The sequence below is a fragment of the Necator americanus genome, chromosome V (genome assembly GCF_031761385.1).
Source record: "Necator americanus strain Aroian chromosome V, whole genome shotgun sequence".
NCBI classification, from domain to species: Eukaryota; Metazoa; Nematoda; class Chromadorea; order Rhabditida; family Ancylostomatidae; genus Necator; species Necator americanus.
Genome location: NC_087375.1, coordinates 25754091 through 25778157, shown reverse-complemented (window position 1 = coordinate 25778157; position 24067 = coordinate 25754091). Strand labels below are relative to the sequence as shown.

At 38.9% G+C, this 24067-nt stretch overlaps 1 protein-coding gene across 1 annotated transcript; it reads left to right on the top strand.

Moving 5' to 3' along the window:
* Window positions 1-11440: 11440 nt before the first annotated feature.
* On the top strand, window positions 11441-23193 carry RB195_015202 (uncharacterized protein; the record flags this gene model as incomplete). The annotated part of the gene is made up of 3 exons (XM_064205797.1): window positions 11441-11500; window positions 22109-22210; window positions 22861-23193. 3 exons carry the CDS (start codon window positions 11441-11443, stop codon window positions 23191-23193), a joined length of 495 nt encoding a protein of 164 aa, XP_064061678.1.
* Between the last annotated feature and the right edge of the window lie 874 nt (window positions 23194-24067).

The window sequence follows — 24067 nt, the reverse complement described above, 5'->3', positions numbered from 1 at the left end:
TGAGAGATAATTATCCCTTCAATCGCCGAACCGTTTCATAAATCTTAGTAAACAGCCTCAATCCCGGGAATATAGTAAAAGGGTAGGTGATAGTCGCTTCGTCACTGTATTATACCAGTTCATGGTTCCAGGAAAATTCCAGAGTCCATTTTAGTCGGGTAGCCAATTCACCTATAGGGGGGAGGGGAGCCTAACAGAGTAGAACACTCTTTCCCAGCTACTAGCTCCCACTCTCACTTCGGGACAGGGTTTTTCACTTGTTCCTCCTCCACTCTTGGGTTCTCGTCAATTTGTGTTCTATTACGGACCACTGTTTGGAAACTGTTCGCGAACAAGTGATTGATATTGATTAATTTTTCTTTGGCAGCTCAGAGATTGGGCAAAACCGTACTAGAACTTCGCTAGCGATGCGTATCCGAAACGGAAAGAATTTGAAGGAAAATTAACAGGACGTGCACGTTGAATGTTTGCCTATCAAGCAGGATTCGGAGACTTCCAAAAAATGTTGTTTACACTTTTCTGGCTTAGCAGCTTGAAAGAAGTTGGAGATCGGCTACACCTTACCTTTGTGCCACAACATACTTCCTGGCCTTTATTTATTTTTCATCGCAAACACCATATCCAAGGGTTTCATGACAAACACTTTGTTCGAGTCCCTTAAATGAAACGAACAACGGAGAATTGGTCCATATATCTTGTTACGTCTGCTCTCATGTCAATTTCTGTGTGTGTGGGCAGCTGTCCTTCCGAGTCAGTCAACCAGTCGCCGATGAATATGTCAAAGACTACATAAACACTAATGAGAGAGCGTGCTTAACCTACCCCTCGAGTTTTCCTCAGCAAAAATGGACATATTACAATATTTTCTAGCTTATTAATAATTGATCCTTTTCGGCTCATCACTGCTTTATGTACTTATCCATGTTTTTTTATCGCATTGCTACACCAATCAAAGCAATAAATCAGCTGAACTATGTGGCAAAAGTGAGTGATTTCTCAAAATTGCTGCAGTTTTTTTGGATTTTTCTTTTTCTTAATTTTCTATTTCGTTTTGGGTTCTGCAAATGGTTGTTCTGTATACAAAATTGTGTTCGCATATGAGCATTTCCCATATACAAAACGATATCATGGACGATTTGAAGACGTTTGCAGAATTGAAATTTAGTTCAAACTTAAGGAGCGTTATTTACAAAATTTCTACCGATTTACGGGGTTTTTAAGTTTTTTTTTTTTATTTTTTCCTGTGTGTGGAGCAGTCCTTCCTCTGAAGAGATCTCAGCGACAGGTACTAAAGGTTCTTTTCACCATAATTCATACCACAGGAATACAGAAATCAGGTGAACTCAAAAATATCCTTTAAATTTATTAAAATGTACACCAATGTGTTTTTTCATAGTGACTCCCATTGACATTGGATATTCTTCTTTTCGTGTCATTCCAGAGGTGTGTTTTTTAGCGCGATACTATTTCATCTGTACTTCTTTTCAAATCGCAGTTGAAATCTTGAATCGAGTCGTGAATCCTGAGGAGAACCGGATGTGGAGCCATAGTGCTAAACATCTTTAGCATCTTCAGGAAGATTCATTACAGGAATGAAATCACTTATTGCTTGCTGTCTGCCGACTACGCTAACGCAAGAACGGGAATAAACTTTTATTGCCATAATGCCGAATTTTTGTCCAATATTCGATTTGTGATCCATATACGCGCATAATTTCCTACTTTGTAACTTATGCTTCGTTTGAAAATTTTGTACATAAAAATGGTAATCAGAGAGGAAAATTTTTGAAGGGCTCCGCTTGATGACTTTTCCTTTTACACCATTTTTTCATCACAACGTTTTTTCACAAAGAGCTAGCGGCTTCGATGAGAATTTCTGTTTTTTTTTTCTTGCGAACAGATGGTTTGTAGCGATGCTGCGACGTTTCTTTGCAGCTTCATAGTGAAAATCAATTTCTGTCCTGGTCTCATCAGTTTGCGTAGAAGTTTCTTCTCCTCGCTTCATCTCTATTATAAATACCCGTTACGACTAATATTACTGTCACTATTACTGCTGCTAGCAAAATTACCTTTACTTTCGTTTTTTTTTTCGCTCTTTTCTTCGAGAGTACTGAGATTTGAACTTTTGAAGTTGTTTGCAAGCATTTTCCATCAACACTCACTTTTGATCTCTTTTTTTCAAAGTTTTTTTTTGTGTTTCTGCTTTTGTCCTCCACTTCACAGCCAATAGCCTTGACTTAAAATAACCGAAAGAAAAAGTGTATCTGATTTGAAGCTGTGCTCCTCTCCAAGGCCACATCCCACTAACACTCGTTCATCATTTTGACTGGCATTCCAGCCGAAATTTTCGAAAACGTATCTATAAATCTAGACCCAAACTCATTTTTGATTCAGCTCATTCTACTGGTCATCGTTACCTTCTTCAGCTCCTTTGGGTTTCGTCGGTTTTGCCTGAAAGGATCAGCTAAGCAAAGAATGTGGTTCGACTTCAGCTGTTACGTTGTTGTTTAAACAAAGACGGCCGCGGTAGCGGTCAAAACTGACATTCCAACTGATATTTTACATCTTGGGGAATACTTCTGCAGTCCTCTTCAATACAACTTTGTAATCATTAGTATAAATTCAATAAAATACAAAAAGGTGGAAAAATAATGTGAGATAGAAAATGCATTCTTTGATTATTGGTAGATAGAATTGTGTTCTGTTTGAGACACATGACTTTAACGAACTTGTTCTTCACTCTGATGGAATACTTTAGAAAATTAACAACATTTGTTTTTTACATTTCATACAAAGCTTACTGAAAATTCTTTACTTTCATTAATTCTACCATTTCTGCTACTCACACTACTATTCACGAAGAAATGAAATGTTGTTGGGGAAAATTAAGGGAGGGCAGAAGGAGACAGGCGTTGTGACTCAAAATCCTCACCTCCTTAATGACAACTCGTTCTTTCGCACACTGTTTGCATTGAAGCGTGTATTCCACTCTATTCTAACCATATCTTTTGGAGGATACGGACGAGTTTACTCGAGAATGCTTTCCACATATCAGAGCTCTTTTATTTTCTCAGTTAAAAAAATCTATAGCGTTTGTATCTCCGTTGCACTTACGAATCCTGCTGCTTTTAAGTCTTATCCATATTATTTACTAACTAAGAAAGAAAAGAAATTATCGTGTTGATGAATCTTCAGCCGGACCTCTTCGTTCTAGTCTACGACTGCTCCTTTATTAGCATAGCTATCAAGTAGATCTGCGGATGTTCCCTCGTCATTGATCACCAAGATTTTCTGCTCTTAAGCTTCTTATGTCGTCAAATTGCTATCAGTTTACACACTTCCAGACTAGCGAAGGCGTCGTTTATTACCCAATTGATGGATTGTTTTAAACTAGCACAGTGTGGAGAGATGTCAAAAATTTTTTGCAACAAGTTGTTTCTTCACTCGAGCAAAAGAACGCCGCCGTTTTCAGATCACATTTTCATTATTCTCTAAAATCGAGAGACTTTATAATAGAGTAATGACAATATAATATAGTAAAGTAAAATACATAGAATAGCAAAGCTTGAAAATTAGTCGTTTGCTAGGTTAATTGTCCATGTAACCTACATAAAAGGAAGATGAATACTCCCAGAATGAATCTGGCCTTGTTTTTTTTTCTAATTTCATATTTCATGTTTTGCAAGATTTCTTCAAGAATAGCTATGTAGAGTGTCGAAAAACTCGAGAACACCAACTAACCTACACTACCGTCTAGTTCTGAGCTGCAAAACCGGTTTAGCGTGAAATACTCACTTTTTTTGCATACATGTACGCTATCACACTCTAAACTCGCCCAAAAAAGAATATTACAACATGTTCTCTATTTATTCTCAATGAAAATCAAATATGTTTCTATTTATGATGCAGTAACAGCGTATTTTCTTTCATTTCTTTGTGAATCAAATCAAAAATTTGCACTTTGTGTATAGTGCACGTCATTTTTAAATTTTTATGTTATGAACATTTACTGTAGTTTCCACACTTTCACTTCGATGCAAAGCGAATTTTATCGCCGTTCGCGTTCTTCGTTAATTTTCTTCTCTCCGCAACGTAATGGAAAGTGACGATGACCGGACCGGTTCAGCGCATGTGTTCGCCATTAGCACCTTTGCGACCGCGCAATCATCAAAATAGCTCAAACCTACCCGAAAAAGAAATAAAAACATTCGAATTTGAAAGCCCCGATGTTTTCGTTCATATTTCCCAACTTTCGAATTGTTTCAAAAATCGATCAAGAGATCTCCTATCTTAAGGCAAGAAAAATCTTATCGAAAAGTTGGCAGAGGCCGCAAAACTTTTACAAGGTGAATTAAAAACCATAAATGAATGACGTCTGATTTCGTCATTCCATAACACTTTTTGCAAGGTTTTTGTTTCGCAATTTGTTCGTTTTCCCCTAGGAAATTGAATTATGTGCTAAATTATAGCATTATTTCTGTTGGAAAACGTTTCTATCTAGCGAACGATCTTGCTTTCTAATGTTTCCCATACGGCTTAGAGATCTTAGGTTTTGTTGAGTGGCCGGTTTTGCGCTGCTGTAAAGTACTCGGCCGTTCGCTTTTTATTGCTGAAGTTAAGATTCTGACGAAAGAGCTCGTTTTCTTCTCGAAAAAAACGCTGCATCAGCCGCCTAAACTTGCTGATTCTTCAGCAAGTTTAGGCCTTCCACCAGAAAGGCGAGGTGATTATCTCCGCTGAAGAAATTTCTTGGTTGCATCCACAAGAACGATTGTGCAGCTGAAAATCCGTTTTTCGTCTTCTTGGGATGTACGGATAAAATTGACGAACGAAAAGAAGGATTTTAGCTTCATTTACTCAGACAGTATGATCTTGACTACTAGCTGCGCCTGCCTGCTATTACATTAGGAGCAAAGAGCTTACTAAAAAAATAAGAAAAAATCATTTACCTTTCTTTTCCTTTGTGAACATTGAACAAAAGAAAAAACAATATTAGTGCTCCCTTTTCTTTCCGTTTACTTGTTTTCTCCTTTCTTATTCTTTTTTCTTTTCTTTCTTACATTCATCAGTAACATAGAATAGCATAGAAACTTATTTTTATGCTTATAGGATTGAAATGTTAACCATTTAACTAAGCTAGGACTTTTCATAAAGCGGAATCTTAGGCAAAAGACAAGCTCTTTTGGAAATATTTCGTAATTGTTTTTTCATTTGTTTCATTTCATTTCGCGACTTAACATTTTTCGATCGCTAGATTAATACTCTGAATGGTCCGATCACAATTTGTTTTGTTGATGATTGTGATTGAATACAATTTGAATTTGAATTTGTGATTGAAAACGGTGTGGTTTGGAAAATCAACTAAATAACTTCTCTCAACTGCTATGTATACGGATTGATAGCTGGTAGAATATTTCCTTCGAATTTTATCCCTTTCTTGTACTTCTTATTCCCAGCAACGTTAGTTGTTATTCAAAGGCCGCTTCACATAAAGTAATTTATGTGCGGCCATCGGGTTCCCTAAACAATAACAGCGCAATTGTATGATGAAGCAGATGACTTCCGGATAAATTACGCTCATAAGCCGTTGGCGACCACTGCGATTAGCATTCGTTCGGTGTGTGACGGGGTCATTAGCAACTACCTCTGGCAGATCTTAAACCGAAGCAAAAAGGTTATTCCAGCGTAGTTCCTGAGTATTTTCCCTGCTTTTATTGATTTATTTATGACGGGAATGATTAACTATAGATACTATGGTAACTATGGTATTACTATCATGCTACTTATACGTATTACGACATGATTTAGTCGATTGATTAAATATTATAAAAATAACGAAAATGTCCGAGTCGAATTCTAACTATTGATTGGAACGACTCTTTACTCCTTTTCAATGACTATAGTGTTATTTATTTGGCAATTCATTTTTATTCTCTCAACGACGTAATGATGCGAAAAGGAATACGACAACCAAAAAATTAGTTAGGTGGAACAAGTCGTGAAAAAGAGGGAATAGTCACTAAGATCAGAGTTTCTAAGACGAAATGCGGAATCTACGTATATCAGATGTCCATGCTGAGGTACTAGTAAAGTCATAGCCATTCGCAGACTTCCATCTCCTGTGAGTTTCGCCGCTGCGTTCGCCGACTTTGCACTGGCACAGTTGTTGTTCTCGTTTTTGCGTGGCCATCAAAAGCAGTACAAATCTCGTGCCGGACTAGTGTTAGCGCTTAGTGTTTGAACTACAAAGGAATGAGAGCATTTCTAGCTTTCCCTCGGAATCGTTCCTCTTCCTTTTCATAGCCATAGCTAGGATCATCAACGTGGCATTTTCTCCCAGAGGAAATGGTGTTAAGCTCCTCGACAACGCGGCGATTAACCCGAACCACCAATTTAGTCGCTCCTCATTTGAATATCATTTGCTGCATTGTCTACGAGCTAGTGGACTCCATCCACAAACAACAGATCGATAACTATGGAATAAAGTGTGGCTTTCTATGCAGTGCATTTAGTTAGGCTTACAGCTTATGTCGACTACCTTTTCTACCGCGCTTAGAGTACGGGCATTGTCCAACGTCCCTGCTCTAAATATATTACGTTTTCGGTAAAGCGGGAGCTTTTCTGATTTCGGGACCAACACTTCTTTTACCATGAACAACTTCACTCTCTTCTTTGAAAGTTTCTTTATTCTAGAGTTAATTTTTTTTTGAACAATACTAGTTAGTTTTGTGATGGAAATTTTTTTCTGCGCATTTTCCAGAATTTTTAAACTTGTCACACTCACGCAGTCGAAGTTAGTCTTTCACATTCTCTAAAGTTTTGCTTTTCACGATTGCTTTCCGGTTGGGTGCCCTTCACTTCCTTTTCCGTAGGGCAGTGGATAGAGATCTACTATACATCATTGCAAATATGCAAATTACCAAAAATACATTGATTGTGTCACTTTTTAGTTAATAAAATGATTTCCCTTCAATATCTTTGTACAAGGTACTCCTATAAAATAGGTCCAGAAAAGAGTGGACTTTCTGGCTCTTCAGTGAAAGAGTGACAGTATGTTCATCGTTCTTTCTAATTCTCCCATTTTCTGGAGATTTCCGAAATAAGAATCTACATTGTATGGAAAATATATAGTGAATATCATTATTCCACCGCTTCCTACAATATCTGCAGTATTTTTTACAATTTATATGATAAAAACGATTTAAGAGCGACCATAGACTTCCCACTTTTTCCAGAAAAATTGACGAAATTGAATACATATTTGTTCCACGGGCTTTTATCTCCACTGCATCACGAACGCTTCGCTGGCACAAAAGGTTTTCATTACGATAATACACCTGCATTGATTAGTACGAACAGGTGTAGTTTCTCTTTCACAATGCCGCAGTGCAAGGATTTTAGTTGAGGTCACAATATTATTCCCAATGAACCGTAACTTGAAAGTTTGGAGAAATTTCCAATGCAGGACTCTACCCTTGAGCAGACGGGGCTTGGAACTCAGTTCGTAAGTGTTATAGCGAAGAGGTGCGATACCCCTACAATTCCCGTAATCAGAAGCATCAGAAAAAAAAAACAGGAGGCTAAGGATCACTAGAGGAATCAGTTCAAAATAGAACTGAGTTCTTTCCACCCATAGTGTTGAAAAAACAAAACATTCGGAGAAAAAAATGCAATAAAACAGACCTAATTCTCCGTACAAGTGTGAATAGTTGTATTATTGAAGAATTTCCGCCTGGCCCACTTTAGTTTCGGTTCGTCAATCCTGTGAGTGTAAAGACTTGCTTCGTCGAGTAAATTAAAGTTTTTTATTTTTGGATTTATAAAGCACGTTTCACATTTTTACTGTCGTCTTAGAAAACAGAGTCCTGAACGCTCTCTGGGTGGCTCTATAGGGGACCGAACATCAAGAAATTTTCTTAAAGTTTTTTTAAAGGTCATAAGTTGCACTGCAGATTAGAGCCACGTATTTTGCAACTCCCCCTTTCAAACAGGTTCACCAGAGTACACTGAGTACAAATGAAACTAGCAATGTGATAGGATGGATGTCTGGACTAGATGTTTGCCGGATGAAAACAACCAGTATGTACTCTAAAAAAGGAACAGGTTCCTGCAGCGCAAATCATGGCTCTCTCAGCTATTCGTTGAAGCCGCTATTCGTCTTTCCTCCGACGCCCGCAAAACAATTTCTGAACACCCAATTTGTTCGTGAATGCATTGCGTTTTGCGTGCTGTGTATAGTTGTTGTGGCTGTTGACGACGCCTCGTTTGTGACAATCTCTGGTCGTTTAGCTCATGTCGTCGACTACGCTAGAAGTCCTAAACTGGAATGTCATTCATTCTTTCCTTGTCCTCCTCCCTCTTTCTTCTTCCCATTCCCCCATACCCTTGTGTCTCCTTCTTCTTTATCCTCACACTTCCGTTTATCTGTTCTGCTCATTCTGTCCGGATTGTTCGCCCAATAAATTTTTAACTACCACGAATCTGCTCACATTTCGTTTCCCAGATGCACGAGATGCAAAGTTGAGTTATTTGTTTACTCCTCTCTCAAAGTCTATGAAATTGTATCTATCAAGACATGATGTTGAAAGACTGCAAATTCTCTCTACAAAAATGCAAGAATTACTCGAAATATCATCGGAAAATATGAGAGTTAATAAGCAATTTGGAGAACATATCAAAAAATAGTTTCTCTTTCTCTTATTGCTCAGACTTGAAAGCAAGAACAGTGGTCCTGACAATACACTGAAAGATATTCAGAAAGTAAAATAACGTACAATAAAAAAAACATCTGTCGCGGACGTTTGGCTCATCGATCAAGGTCATATTATTTTAACGTGTCCTCAGTCAGTAGTTAACTATGCTGAGGTCACCATAATTATGTTCAATTTGCGACACTGATCATCTATTTTAGTTGAGGATACCGTTAAGTGATCTCTGAACATAAAATGTTTGCAGAAGGTGTTTGCTTACGAACACCTCCTTTTTTGCAGAGTTAACATCTTTATGTTCCCTTCTTTTTTTCTTTTAACTTTTTTGTTTTCAAATTGAACTCCCATGTCAGTTCTGCTCAGTTCTTGCATTTTTTCTAACTTCAATTTTTCTTTGAAAACTTCACAATACCGTTCACATTTTGCGTGAATATCGTCAATTTATAGTTATTCTAGTGCTGTATTTAATCGCTTATATAGAACGTCAACTTATATACTCTGTCAACTTACATAGAATTATGAGGAATGAAATCCATTTGCACTTGTACGAGTTGTGTGATTCAATTAATGTGTTTTCTAATGCTAAAAATTTGAAGAGTTATACCGTCTGATCAGTCTGATGCTCTTTATCCATTTCTTTTCTGGATTCGTGGAAAGTGTTTTGTGTTTTCCCTATGATACGTGCAGTCTATGTACATGTCTATGCCTATGTCACATTATCAAGTACTTGAAGGAATACCGGAACGTTCCACGTATCTTACTTCCACATAACGACCATTACCGTGCCATAGCAATTACGAAAACAGACAGAAGTTTTTTATTTTATTTCATTGAAATCTGTTGAAATCTTGTTTTATGACGACTAACGTCTGCGCGTCTGGCCTGTGTCAGTGCATTAGTGCGCTGCTTTTAATTAAAAGATACAGGAGAGAAAAGAAAAATTTGAGTAGAAATGCTCTGTTAAGAGAAACTAAAAAAGATGGTGCTGGAAAACTAAAGAACAACTTAAATTAAAAATAAATAAATGAAATATCAAAATGAACTAATAAAATGTCGTTGTTCCATGAAAATCTCTACTCTTTCTCCTTATTTCATCTTTTATACGTTACATTTCACGCTACTGTATTTTCTTATCCTCATGATAGCTCAGAGTATCCTCATTCTCGAAATCCACCCTAGACTACACTTTTCTGTAACTTTCCACTATTCAGTAGCTCTCTCTCTCCACTCAAGGTTACTGTAGCAGGCGATCTACTGCGATCGTTGTTGAATGATTATAGACCGCTTGTTGCATCATTTGTGGTGCTCTTATGTTCGAATGGGCAGCAGCAGTGTGTTGTTTTCATTCCCACAATGACCTCATACCACCTTAAATGTCCTTCAGTTGAAGCACGGATGTTTTTCAGCGCGTAGATGTCACATTGGACCTTCGTAGATGATCCATGGACCATTCGTGACATTTCATGAATTTAATCCATGATCACAATAAAATTATCCCGGAATCGTTGTCTTATTAGAACTCACCTCGTCTGGATAGGAAAGATCTATGCTTACCAAAGCGGATTCTTCGGAATACGTTGTAGTAAAGCGAACATCTGGTCGGGTGCATCGTTTATGCGATGATTATATCATTTGCTATTGTGTATAGCCTACCGCTGACCTTCATTATTAAGGCTCTGGAGTGGTCGTTCCTCGGACGACCTCAATGAATAGGCCCTCATTGAGAAGTAGCGACTAGTGGATTTGGTCATTCTTCGCGCTGAGAGAGTTATTCGGATGACTCCGGAATCTTGTTTTGATTAGGTCTGATCTGTTCTGTTCTTAGTACGCTATAAATAGTTTCATTCATTCAAATCTTTCGACAAATATTACATCCTTTTCTATTTCGTGACTTCCGATAGTTCTTTGAAATTTGTAAATAGTTCTATTCTATTATAAAAAATATTTCTTATCCATACTGTTCCGCAAGCGTTCTCGGCTATTTCCTGTTGGTGTAGAACGAATCCGGCAAAAATGTTTTCTTATCTATTGTAAAGTGGCGATGATTTCGGTTGGAAGAAAAAATTAACAAAAACAAATCTAAAATTCTGAATTTCTAAAAAAAAAATCTGAAATTCTAGCAAAACCTAATCTTCGAAGACTCTGTCAAGTTAAATATCATCGATTCTGTGCTTGCATCAGTGCAGCTATCAACTTTTCCGCGGATGTTTTTTTTTCAATTTTTTACGCCTCTACAATCCTGTTCACGCCAAATTCCATGTAATTCCAATCCAGGCTTTTTTCTGAACTGGAGTGTTCAGATAAGAGAGCAATTGACAGTAATGATACATAGGTAGATGCTAGTGTACGATTTTTTTGAAATGAAAATATCTCACCTCTTCTCCGTTCCTCTCAACCTGTGCATGTTCTCCTATGAATCATTTCATAATAATAACGTTTCATAATAACGACCTCGTGTCCGGCTCAATTAATTAACCATTTCATATTCTTAAAATTATTTATTTCCCATGCCTTCTCTTTCCTGCGTGTTCCTTTTACAACCATGCATCAACAACATTTTTTCTTGCTCCTTGAAAAAATCCTAGCCTCCAGTTTTTGTTACCTTCTCCAGGATATTTTCTCTAGAACTGTTCTGTATGGATGTTGAATAAGATCGTATACCTAGTCGATGATGAGTGCCTGGGAAAAGTGCGCTGTTATCCGAACTTTTTATTTAATTTTCAGAATTCAGAATGGCCGAAGAGCGGGTAATTGTATCCTGGCGAGATAATCCAGCAACTTCCGCGAAAATGGTGAGTGCTTTTCTCAGATTGCTCATGACATTTCAGCTATTGTTATCTTCTTCGATATTCTCCTCGGATATGTAGTGGCGGATAACCAGATCCGATTTAACGCCACTATTTGCCAGCGGTGGTCATTTAACATTCTATGCATCGTTATAATTACCCGCAATCTCTCGTCGCTACATAAGCTCATCAGACGACATCTGTGCGCTCGATTCTGTCTGCGTCTCTTGATGTAGCACACATTCTCCGTCTTCTTAAAGAGGTTCCGAGGCTACACAGGAACACATACACACGCACTTGCGCCTTATTTGCATAATCGTTTCTGACGGATCACGGTTTGTGATGCGACGGGTCATCTCATTGCTGCGTTATCGCGTAGAAGTGTTGCTAACAGCTAGATTTACAACCTTATTTTAAGGACTTCGCCAAAATTTAACAAATGTAGTCTTTTAGGAAAAGAAAGCCTTCACCTCTTCATCAAACGTTGAACCATTAATAATTTTGTGTTAAGCAGATCATTCTTTGATATTATTTCGGTGCAGCTAAAAGTGATTGGTCTAAAATACTAAAAAAAAAAACCAAGTGCTGTAAAGCACATGCTTACAAGATTTCTTCTGCATGATCCATCTCATACACGCTCTCCGACTTCATCTAATAATGATTCCATTCCTGTTAGTTTAAACGTAGAAACGTGTGCGAGTAAATGCGTTGGCTAATCCTTTTTCCCTTGATTTTATTTTCATTTTGAAAAAGGAAGCACAATTCAATAAGAAGCTTTTTTAAATAGGTGAATTCTCTCATGCATTTTGCGTTTGTAAAGAACATTCTTCTTATAAAAGTCACACGTAACGTAAGCAACTTTCTTTCCCTGTTTTCTTCTTTCATATCTGCTTGATGTTTAGATTACAAACGAAATCATCATCAATTTACAATGGATAAAAGAAATACATTTTCGCCACTAAAAAGCGAAAAGTTCGTTAATGAAGTGAAAGTGTATGTAAAAATCAAGAAAATAAGGAACCTGAAGCATGATTTTATGACTAGGATCGTTCCTAGATTGGGTGACCACCATATGGTCCTTCTCCGCCTCCGAGTCGAAGTTGTTTGCTCACATACATACTTGAGCTTACAGTGGATCATCTTGCACAGCGTTGACCTTGTGAGCTTCTATTTTCCAGAGGATTTTTGTTCAAAGGAAGTCCCAATGTTTCCTGGACAGGTTCCTCAATTTGGAGTCTCTCTAATCAGCACAGCTTCCCTCTCCAAGATCTTAAGAGCTTTTTTTTGCCGGTGGTGTCATAAAGATACCGCCATAATCCAGTCTTCAGTTCTGATTCGTAGGCTGTCCACTTTTTCCAAGTTCACTGGCTCGTCCATACTTGACATCGTTTCCAACATTCGCATATAACTGGAGCAACCAAACCTGGCACATTCTGGTTTTCTGTCCTTTTCGGTCTCGGTACTCGTAATTTCGCGCGAAAATCGTTCATTTATTGTATGTCGGCTGAGGCGGTTTACCCTTTTCGGAGACGACCTTCGTGGGTTGTTCGCGCCGATCGCAGCTGCCCCTACTTGATTTCTCGATTAACATAGCCACTCTTCTTCGTGTATGGGTTTCGTTTCGCAACAAATCGAACCCCACTCAGTTATGATTCGTTTGCAAAAAACTCGTGAATTAAGTTTATTTCGCTTTTTTTAACGTTCTTTCATGTTTCATAGAAACTAACACGCGTTCCGAAGCCTTCATTTTTAAAGTGTTTATATTTCATCCTTCAGTAAACGCTGTTATTTGCTACAAAAACTGCTAGAATGGTTTTATCGTACAGTAAAAGCTGCGTCGTGAAATGTCCCGATGAACTAGAAATCCCGAGTTATTCATACATCCCGAAGCAGTCCCAAAAGCTGTTCCTTTTCAATGTAAACCGGGAAAAGTCTCTCAGGTATGTTCGATTCGCAAAAGAACAGTTGTGCAGGCTACATGAAACAGGTTTCGTGGCCGTTCTTGCTGTACAATGCAATTTACTGGCCAACCGTATAACATTAAATTGAATTTTCTACAACTCACATAGCTACGGTTTTCTGTGTAAGTTATGTGCAGGAAGTAAGACTTTTTTTTTACAAGAATTAACTAACAAAGGCTAATGCTTTATTTTGGAGTTTAAGAAATGTGGGTTCTGGTATTTTTGATTTGAACATTAGATATTCGCCGTGGAATGAAAAGCATTACCTTAAAGAGAGCGTATCGTGAAATTTTCGATGTTTGGATCTCCCGTGGACTATACAAAGTTCAGGGTGTGAATTACGAGAATGAGCGTGACTACGCTTGTTCTACCGAAATCGACCTGAGAAACGGCACGGGAAACGGCGTTAGTTTCTACGAGGTAGTTAGAACGCGCCACCACACGCGCCACGTTCACAAGCGAGCAGTCGAAAACCGATGAAGTCTTCTCGGAAGCCTATCCAAGGAAAAACCGTTGAATAGGGTGCTGAGGGAACCGAAGTGTTAACAAGAGTGACGTTTTCTAACTTGCCCCGCAAGAACTAATGTCCTTTTCCACGTATTAGACGGGCCTGGGTGCGTGCCCCCAGCTCTAGTGGTCTACGTTTCAATCGCTTTGCTCAATCCAAAACTAAGAGTGAATTCTTCACAGTGAGCTTCTCACGGCGTTCTGTGTACCACCATATCGTACCATTCGTTACCTTACATCCATATATCGAGAGTCGTAAAAATAGGCATTAGATACGTTGTATTGCCGTGAAAGGGAGTTTGTTTTTGCGGTTTGGCAATGCGTAATTATTTCCTGCTATCTAGATATGCATTAATTGCAATTAAAGCGCGCTTTTGTTGCACATTTTTTATAGCATTGAAAGTTTTAAATTGGTTTGATTAGGTTAGTAATTCATTCGCAAGGTTCCATTAATGTTTATCGGCTGAAGGAGAAATATACCAATATGAATTCCCGAAAGTGCTGAAGTGTACACTTGCACTTTCATGCTTTCCTCGAATCAAATTCAAAATGAGGTCTTCTTTCACGTTCTTCTCCTCCTGTTGATTCCTCTTTTTAGTTGACATGAAAGTTTTTCACTTCGTATTTATTTCCTAAATTATTTCAAATTAATGATGGACCGTAAATAATTCTAATAAACAATCAATAATTCTATTAATTTCAATAAATAGTGAAATATTTTGACACTTTTGAAGCCGTTACCGTTCTAAATTCATGTCTTTCTCATGCCGGCATAGGATGAAAGAAAAACGCTGACGCGACCTCGAAATGCGGTATGCGTGCTATCGCTTTTATTTCGAATTTTCCCATTTCGCGCGCCTTGGCGATCGTATGCATTTGTGCACTTTTAAGTGCTACTTTTCCTTACTTTGCGAATGTTTGACATTTTTTTAGTGGATCCTTAGTTTATAAAAGGTTTAACTAGTGACAAATGGTTAGTGATTTAGGTGTGAATGCTTTTGAATGTGATTCGGCATCTTATGAAGGGCTGGGAAGGCTGTTTATACTGTAGATAATTCTTGAACTTAAATTCTTAACCTATGAGGCACAGAATAATTTGATTCTTTTCTGATAATCACCTAATCAACGAAGGAATTATTAGTAATTCAGCATTTCCACTAATTGTTGACAAGGCGGGATGGTAGTTATCTTATTAGTTTGTGCACGGGACTCGAATGCCCGCATAGGAGTTATAGCAGAAGTGTGTGGTACTATTTATTTTTAGTCAGATTTATCCGTATTAATATTATTCTAATAGTCTTTTTACGTCACTTTATCTGCATCGCACTTTGTGGGAGGCCTTCCCAAGTCTGGGCAATTAGTTCATCAAATGATGCGACTTTAAGAAGATCCCAAGTCATGAGATGAAATCTTCATGACCCTGGGATTTATGTGACAACCTGGATCGGTTTTGAAGGATTTGGAGCGGTTTAAACCCCAAATCGTCTCATAGGTTTTTTACGCTTTCGTCATATTTATGCGTGACAACTGACTTTAATTTGTGTAACAAACTGGAGAACACAGTTGCTAACTTCCAACTATCGCGGAGTATCATCTTCTCCACCGACTGCTACAGAACTGCCTAGAAAGCGGCTGTGAAATTATGCACCTGTGTACGGACGCTACGGAAATAACCTAGAGTTGTTATCTCCGCCTATCGTCTAAGTTTGCATTTGCGTTTCGTTTCGTTGCGGCGCTGTTTTTCGCCGACACTTTCGCCTCGTCCGTTCGTTCGACTCCACTCGACGGTTCCACCACCATTCGTCAGCAGCAATGTCGTCCAAGTATGTATAGGTGGCGGGAATCACCGCCTTCGCCCGACTTTGCTCGACAACACAAACATTCCACTTCGGCGCCATAGCTCCCATTTGCCGTTGCCGTCCTCGTTGTTCTTTCAGCATTCCAATAAACTCCTCAAACTGTCAACAACTGCATTGTTTATTGCAGGCCGCGGAGCTTCAATGTTTAGTTTAGTCCTCATCGCGATGTTGATAAATCGAATTGGGTTGTCCTCCATGTGCGCGTTTCTTTAGCTCTACTCTTTTCTTTTCTGAAAATCCCGTTTACTGCAGTCATACAGACGTTCAGTGAAACTTGAGCGAACCTCCGCGGACTAAAACATCTCTGCAAGAGTTCTAATTCCATAGCTTTGTTTCGTTCTCGACTCAACTGATCTCATTACTTCTCTGTTTTCTGGATTTTTCAATTACTTACCTACGACTTTTATCTAAGTAGGCTCTGAGCTCCTCCCTAACAAAAATTTTACCAGAAGAACAACATTTTATAGAAGAACAGATTCTGCATAGTGTCAAATCATAACCGTTGCAAGGGAATGGATGTAATGAAGTCGTTCCATCCTTTAACTGAAGCCCGAATAGAACACGTTTCCCTGATGTTCTCCAATTTGCAGTGCAATTGTGAGAAAACGAAACCTGTTTGTGCAAGAAACGCAGCATTTCTAAATCTTTTTCTTTCTCCATTGAAAAGCGTCGTATGCAAACGTCTTTTGGTGAAGAGAACATGACGATTGACTAATTCAACTGTGATATTACACATTCCTAAAAATAAGGCCTTTTCTTGTTAGATGAAAAAGTTTAACATATTATTCGTGAAATTTTCTAATATACTATTTATTATCTTTTCCCATTCACTGACGAAATCAAACAATTAAAAATTACCTATGGCCATCTTATGAGCAAATTTTCAATTTTCTGGCTCTATAGAACAATGGTGGTCTTTTCCAGAAATTTTGAAACTGACATATGTGAACACGATATTATTCAGATGCTCCTAATAGGTCAAGATTAAGTTCTCTTTAGAGGAACTCTCAAATCACAATCTATAGGCAGTTACTTGTTTCCAGCATCCGTATAGGGCGAAATTCATTCATTTTAAAGGCGGTGTATCACGAAACTGAATTAACGCAGTTCTCATCCCGTTTTTTTTTAGGACGATTAGGGGGAATTGAGCGGAGCCACGCTCATACTCGTGATCTACGCCAGAAACTCTATACTTCTCCACAGAGACTCCAATATCGTCAATTTCGTGATACACTGCCCTTTAAGCCTGATGACAACAGTGCAACATTTCATTACGTGACGGGAAATTTATAGCCTTCGGGCCGTGTCGCTCCGATGTTGTTCATCGCTTCATCGCCCAAGCCCTAGTAATGACTAAGCTATAGCTACATAGCTGTTGCTTGTGGCGTAGTTCTTTCGAGCTCAGCTGCACACAATTTGCACACTGATCGAGTCAGATGAGTTTTTGAGCATCTTCCGCGACGATATGCACAAAAACAATGTCCAAAACTAGTTTTGTAACCGCTGTCACCGCAAGCGATTAGCTCTTGCTGTAGCGTAGTAGCTATGTAGTGAATGATCCAATATCTTTGCGAATTTGCTTGGCAATGGTAGGTTTCCTTAGCGTTTTCAAAAGAATATGTACTGCATAGGATTCCTCTTTGCATTACCAAACGCATTTAACAGGAAGTGGCCTATATGGGATGTCTTATATGGAGTACCCTCTTTTTTTCTTGCACTTCTGCCTATCACATAATTATCTAATGGAATGACTAGAGTGCGTGAGACATAGGGGCGGTCTCGTTCTCAGTTCTCGTAATGAATCAGCATGGCTAGATGGGGATTATGTTAATTACATCGTTCGGTTGTGCCTTTCCTTGCTTTATCTCGGGGTTACGCTGTTTCACATTATTTTACTAAAAATTAGTTATGTATTATTCTTACTATACATTTTCTATCTATTCAAAAATGAACACCGACTCCGAAGAGCTATAGAGCTTTAAAAAACCCCTAGAAAATCGGTCTAGCATCGTATTTCTACAGCCTCTTTTTTTTCTTTTGTCCTTGTTTCCCGAAGGAAACTCCTCAAGATAATACTACTTTGTGCTTTAGACTATTTCTTGTTGTATTAAATTATTATCTCTCATTTCTTTCTTCAAGGTTTTATATTCGCAAACGTTTTTTTTTCTTCTACGCGATTCTTACTGTGTATACTGTACATTTACCAGTTAGTCGTTGTAAAGTTTTTCTTAAGGAAGGGTTTCGTTGAGCATAGTCTCGATAGTAACCTTGACGACGTCCTCGACAATGACAAGCACATACTACCTGAGAGATCGGCATTTATCTTGTTGTTCATACCTCATTTCACACTGTTGATGAGATTCCTGCGATGTTTGCAGAAATCGAGTTGTAGTCAACAATATATTCGCTGCAGAAACCACTGGAACTATCCTCGACCTCTCTAGATTTGATTTCTTTTCTCCTTGTTCTTCTGCGGTCTTACTGTGAGAAGTTGCTCTTTGAAAACCCCTAGTAATCCCGTAAAATATGCTGCTAATCAAGCCAATCGAACTCCTGCAGATTCCTGCCCCTCTGTAAAAACAATCCGAGGCTGATAATGAATTGCTCTGAATTTGCAAAAACCTCAAATTTGAGTCTCTAGTAGCTGCGACGTAACACCATTCTATGGCCATCGTGTCATGCGTATATAATTAGTAGCAGTCGCTAGGGTTTCATTGACCCTTGCGGCCCTTAGCGGTCAGTCGCTGGTGCCCTTGTCTTTGAAGTGACGAGCTGTATACACAATGATCACTTGAGCAGACGCTTATCTGTAACCTGGTACTTGGTAGGCTCAGCACTCTCTTCTTCAGCTGTTTTTGTCCGACAATTGATGGCGATTCCAGATTTCAAAACGATTTCTATTGTCCATAATATCACAGTACATGGCTATTCCCCATAATTCTTCTTCTGCTAAGCTACTGCGGTTTCAATCTTTCTCAAGCGTAGAGATGAGGTTTTTTTTTTCGTTCGCATATTCCAGCTGTGTTGATTTAACAACAAACGGCGTGAGCTGTTCGAGGTTTATTGTTGGTATGTGCTAGAAAAGGCGGAATTTCGTGGTCGTCGTGTGTATGCATGCGCATCTTTTTATGACTACGCACTACACACGCTTTTCGATACGCTGCCCTCCTCTTCGTTGCTCTTTAAATCGTCCGCGAATCGTCCTTGTATAGGCTACTTTTAGTCCTCGACGACATTAAAACCATTCATTTGGTTCAGTCGCCTCTGTCGTCCTCTTCGTACACATCATCAAGGTAAGGCAGTGAAAATAACCGATGATATCATGCATGCAAGAAAGATCGAGGTACTTATTCGTTATTTCTACGAGCAAATGAACTTCATTTAAGGGTTACAAAGCTCTCTTGCGTCTAGGCAGTAGATGTAGCCTTGCATCCATCTACTTCTTACCTTTTTTCTCACTGTCCGCAAGCATTTGCGTTGTGGTATTCGCGTTACGGTCGCATGGCCAAAGATAAGTGCCACTGGGCATAAATTCGGATGTACACTTCCAGATGATGTGAACATTCTCTATTTCGGGGATTGTCCATAATTGTAAAGTTTTCCGTGGCTTCCTAAACTTCCGAAGTTATCTGACCGTGCTGACGGTTTCTCAACGAACCAACTCAAGACTTTTTGTCGCAGTTAACTTCACATTACCTTGTCCTTATTCCTTCTAGGTCGTAATAATTGCCGTAAAAAACGACCTTGAAATAGAGATGTTCGAATGTGTACTACTTTTTCGCGATACTGGATTTAAAGTCAATACAACGAAACAGAGCATCTCAATGAATTAACCGTACTGTGGTCCGTTTTCTTTTGCTTCATGAAGGTATTGACGTTCTTCTTATCCTAGATAGGATTCCCAAATCTTTTGTGACTACGCTTTCCTCCTCAAAGGTATCGTAAACCAACTCAACATCAGGGGTTTTATAGCTTTGGGGACGTCAGTTATGTCATATATTATTCTTCGGCTCATAGCCTGCAATTCTACACATATGGTTCAGTGTGTTTGTTCAGTTGTGTGGAAGAGGAGAGGCCGGGCTGAGTTGATTTTAGACATGACAGCAAATAATATTTCGCTTTTGAAGCCTACTGTGGTTGCTGTCTCGCTAAGTCATAAAAAGCCGCAATTCGTCATCTGATCTGTGTATTTGTTCCGGTTATCAGTACATTGACGCGTGACGATATCAGTTGACTCTGAACTGTTTTCTCAGATGACCTCTGTTCAGCTCTTTAACTGTCTGCTATGTCTGATACTGGTTTTATTCTCTCCACACGCACATTCATCGGCCGCTAACAATACCCCGTAAATATGTCATCTGTCCCGGCAGACCAGAAGGCAAGCAGGCCTAGCGAGCACCGGCGATGAATACCCGCCTACAAATGCCATTTACAAATCTCCGATCGCACCACACATGTGCGCTGCTACATGTCTGCTTTCAGTGATTCAATTATTCCACTGCTAATGAATCATATTCATTTGAACAAATTTGCTGATTCCTGGAGAGTTCCTAATTAGCCCTTTACTCTCTAGTCGCAATTTATCACAGCATTGCTGTCGTTTCTGCTGAATCGTGTTGTCCTCTCTTCTTTTCGTGTGATTTCAATTCATCTTCTTATCGTTCATTCCACTTCTTTTTTCTCCTGAGATTTTCGGGTGTCAGGCGCCAAGCAACAGGTGCATCTGCGACATCTGAAACTCTTTCCATTGACGTCATTGTCATTCAACGTTGGAAATTGCCAGAAATTTGGGATATTGTCGTGCCTGGTTATTTGAACGCTAGACCAAGATTGTTATCGCTATGTGAGAGCTCTGGGCGCTCTGTCTCTGTGGCAAGCCAACATCACCACCATGTGGCAATCGAAATCGTGAAGAAGTTAACAGAAGTTGAGATCAGCAGCAAACTTCCTCCATTTCCTGGAACTGCCTTCAAAAAAAACTACAACTTATAGTGCCAAAGTTGGAAAGGGTTTTTTTCCAATAATTCATGTGTTCATTGTGGCCGTTTTGTAAATGCTCTTTCTTGAATCTTGATATCTACAATAATTGAGCTGCATTATGATTATTGTTCTAAAAATACCTGTAATTTTTAGTACCTCCTCCATTTACTGTAAAGTTTTAACGAAACCTTTAAGAATATCGAATGCAAGGCATGCGCTGTTTGGCCTTGATTGCGTTACTGTAACCTATCTGTTTCGCTTTCCAACTTTTCTTTTGTGAAATCTACAAATGTCTAAAATATCACATCGCCACAAACTATATCATTTCACATGACCGCACGTCCGCATCTTTGAGAACGTGACGATAGACGAATGGTGAGTTGCTACAGTGCAACATGTGGCTTGCACCAATGAGTTCCTAAATTTATATAGGGATGATTATATTAATTTAAGTAGGATGGAATCAAATCAAAATTGAATGGAAGGTCTTTGCCGGGAAGATCTTTGAAACATCTCTTGAAAGTAATAGCATAAATAGCCAGCCCTTTATCCCCTTTATCTTTCCCTTCTTTTCAGCAATTATTGTACAATTATAATTATACAATAAGTAAAATAGGATCAACTATCCCAAAACATGGCATCATGGGGGAAAGAAAACGAGGACTCAACTCAGCTTTCTTTTCAAACAAACTTATCTCAGATAGTCAGAGATTATCAATTATTCTTACCTATGATGATCATACCTCTCTGAATGGAATCATTGCAGGTTCAAAAAGTCCACTTTGTTCACCTTAACACAATTCACGTGATTTTTTCACTGATTTTGATTGATTTGACCAAATATATTAATTGTAATGTAATAATAGTATACTAGTTGTTCAATATTAATCCTAACCAGATTCTCGTTTGCTCATAAGTTTCCTTGCAGTTTTTATACCTTGAAAATTACCAGACTTTCTGTTGTTTGCAATTGCTCCAATTGACTAAGTGTCCGTGTGGCGTAACATCACAGCGTTGTATTGTAAGTGTGACCTAATAGCGCAATATGCGCGACGCATACTTGACGTCAAAAAACTTGTCACTTGTCGTTCACGTCGACCTATTATAGGCCACCATTGTTGTAGAAAAGAGAACGTGAAAGGAGAGCCGATGTTAGGAAATCTTTTAAAATTCACATCCGATGTCAATTCGATTTTTATCCTTTCCTCCTCCTCTCGAACTCTTTCAACAGTCGAAATGAGCTATATTCGTTTTTAATTCTTTTAATTCTCATTTATTACTACAATCGAGCATTCGCTTCTTTCCAGATGAACAAGCAAAAATCCACCGAACCGATCCGACTAAAGCCGATTCTACTGCCGTCACCACCACAAATATCTAATCATCAGGCAACGCAAAGCAGCCATTTGGTCAGTTCGTACTCTATTGGGATTTCCTTAATTACTTACTAATCCAGTGACGAATCTCGCCACGAAAACATCAGTAAGCATCGATTGTCGAACCAGTTCTCTTGCGCCTTACGATGCCACTTGAAAGCTTGTGCTAGGCCAATTTTTCAACGTTTTGGGCTATCTGCGCTGAGGTGCGGATCTTCCTGCTCGTACACCTTCACCACCTCCAAGGAGACTTTTTTCGGATCCAATTTGCTTTTTTATCTCTGTTAGGGGACGCATATGTCCCCTGAAGTGCTAATTTGCTGCATGAATAAGTCGCGGAGCTTTCTTTTCGACAATCTTCACAAGGAACCGTCAGTTACCGTGCGATCCGACTAAAGCGTCGGAAAATAATAGGTAATTACCAGAGAGTTCAGAGGAGTTTTTCGGATCAAACAGCGTCACCAAAATTATCATCGCAATAGAATGAAGAGAGCGCCATCAAATGATGATTAGTCGCTACGGCTCGTTTAAGTGTATGGGTGGTTCCATGAATATCCCATGACGATTTATCCGCCGCACTTGCCTAGTATCTAATTTTTGAGACATGCACAAAGCTAGACTGATCTCTTCTTTCCGCTAAAATGTAATCTTTTCATAGAAATAGTGATCCCATTTTATTTCAGATGAAATCCTCATCACCACGCTATTGTCCGTACGGAAAACCGGGCACATCATCTCCAATCTCATTGCCATCCATCAATACCGTACTTCCTCCAACATCACCGTATTCGACGCCAATCTCGCCGGCATCAAATTACTGTACTTTCTCGCCCGAATCCGGCACTGTTACACCATTATCGCAACCTTTATTCATACAAACTGATGACTCCTATTGGTATGGTAATTCGACACCGTATCCTTATGATGTGTGTAAATTCGGTTCTCCACCAATTATCTCAATACCGTATCCCTATTCACAATTACCAAATGGTCAAGTATTTTCTTCATGTTACTAATAATATGCATTTTGTAACTTTTTTGTGCAATACCGTGTTGTGTTACGAGTACTTTGTTTTATGAATGTTTAATAACTGGCAGAATTCTGAAGAGGGTATTATCGAATGAACCTGGGCGATTCAGTTCAGCGGCCTGTGACTCCGTTTTAGAATCACCCAAGGGTAAATGGTGTGAGTTCGCGTGGATCCAGAGGCTTCCCTCACACAACACTCATTAATTTAAGAAAACAAATCCAAATAATAAAATTGTTTGTTTTTCATTCAAAAACCTTTGCAGGTTAAATATGCACATTACGACAAAAATGAAGCAGTTATGACCATTTCACGAAAGAACGTTACTGGAGCTCCTTTTGGTCCATGACCGAGAAGTACTCGGATGCCAGCTTCGCCACTCAGAGCACAGTATTTGCAATGCTACCTCAGAGTATGTGGTAACCAGCTCACCACCTTGCAAGGAAGCTAACTAGTTTCGAGTCATAGAACGGCAGCAGAAGTTTGTTCAGCGTCAACAGTCAAACATTTACACGCGCGTTACGGTAGCGACAGGGAATGTATGTACTCCTTCTAATAACAACTCAGTTAAAATTACTGTTCCAGAGCTCCAAGGAAACATGAGGAATTAGCGGACTTGAGAGTGGTACTCTCAAGTCCGCTAATTCCTCATATTTCATTGGGATCGAAATAGGAGATCAAACTGAGCATTCCATAATATTAACTGCTTTCTACTCGGAGTTAAGCCTCCTTCTGAGTTTTAGATTTTTCTTGGATGAATTGAGCTTTTTAATTCGAAAGATTCATAAGTGTTAATAAAATTTCATTCAAAAGATGGAGAAATACATTTTGCTTATCCTATATTTGAGACCTAACAACTATT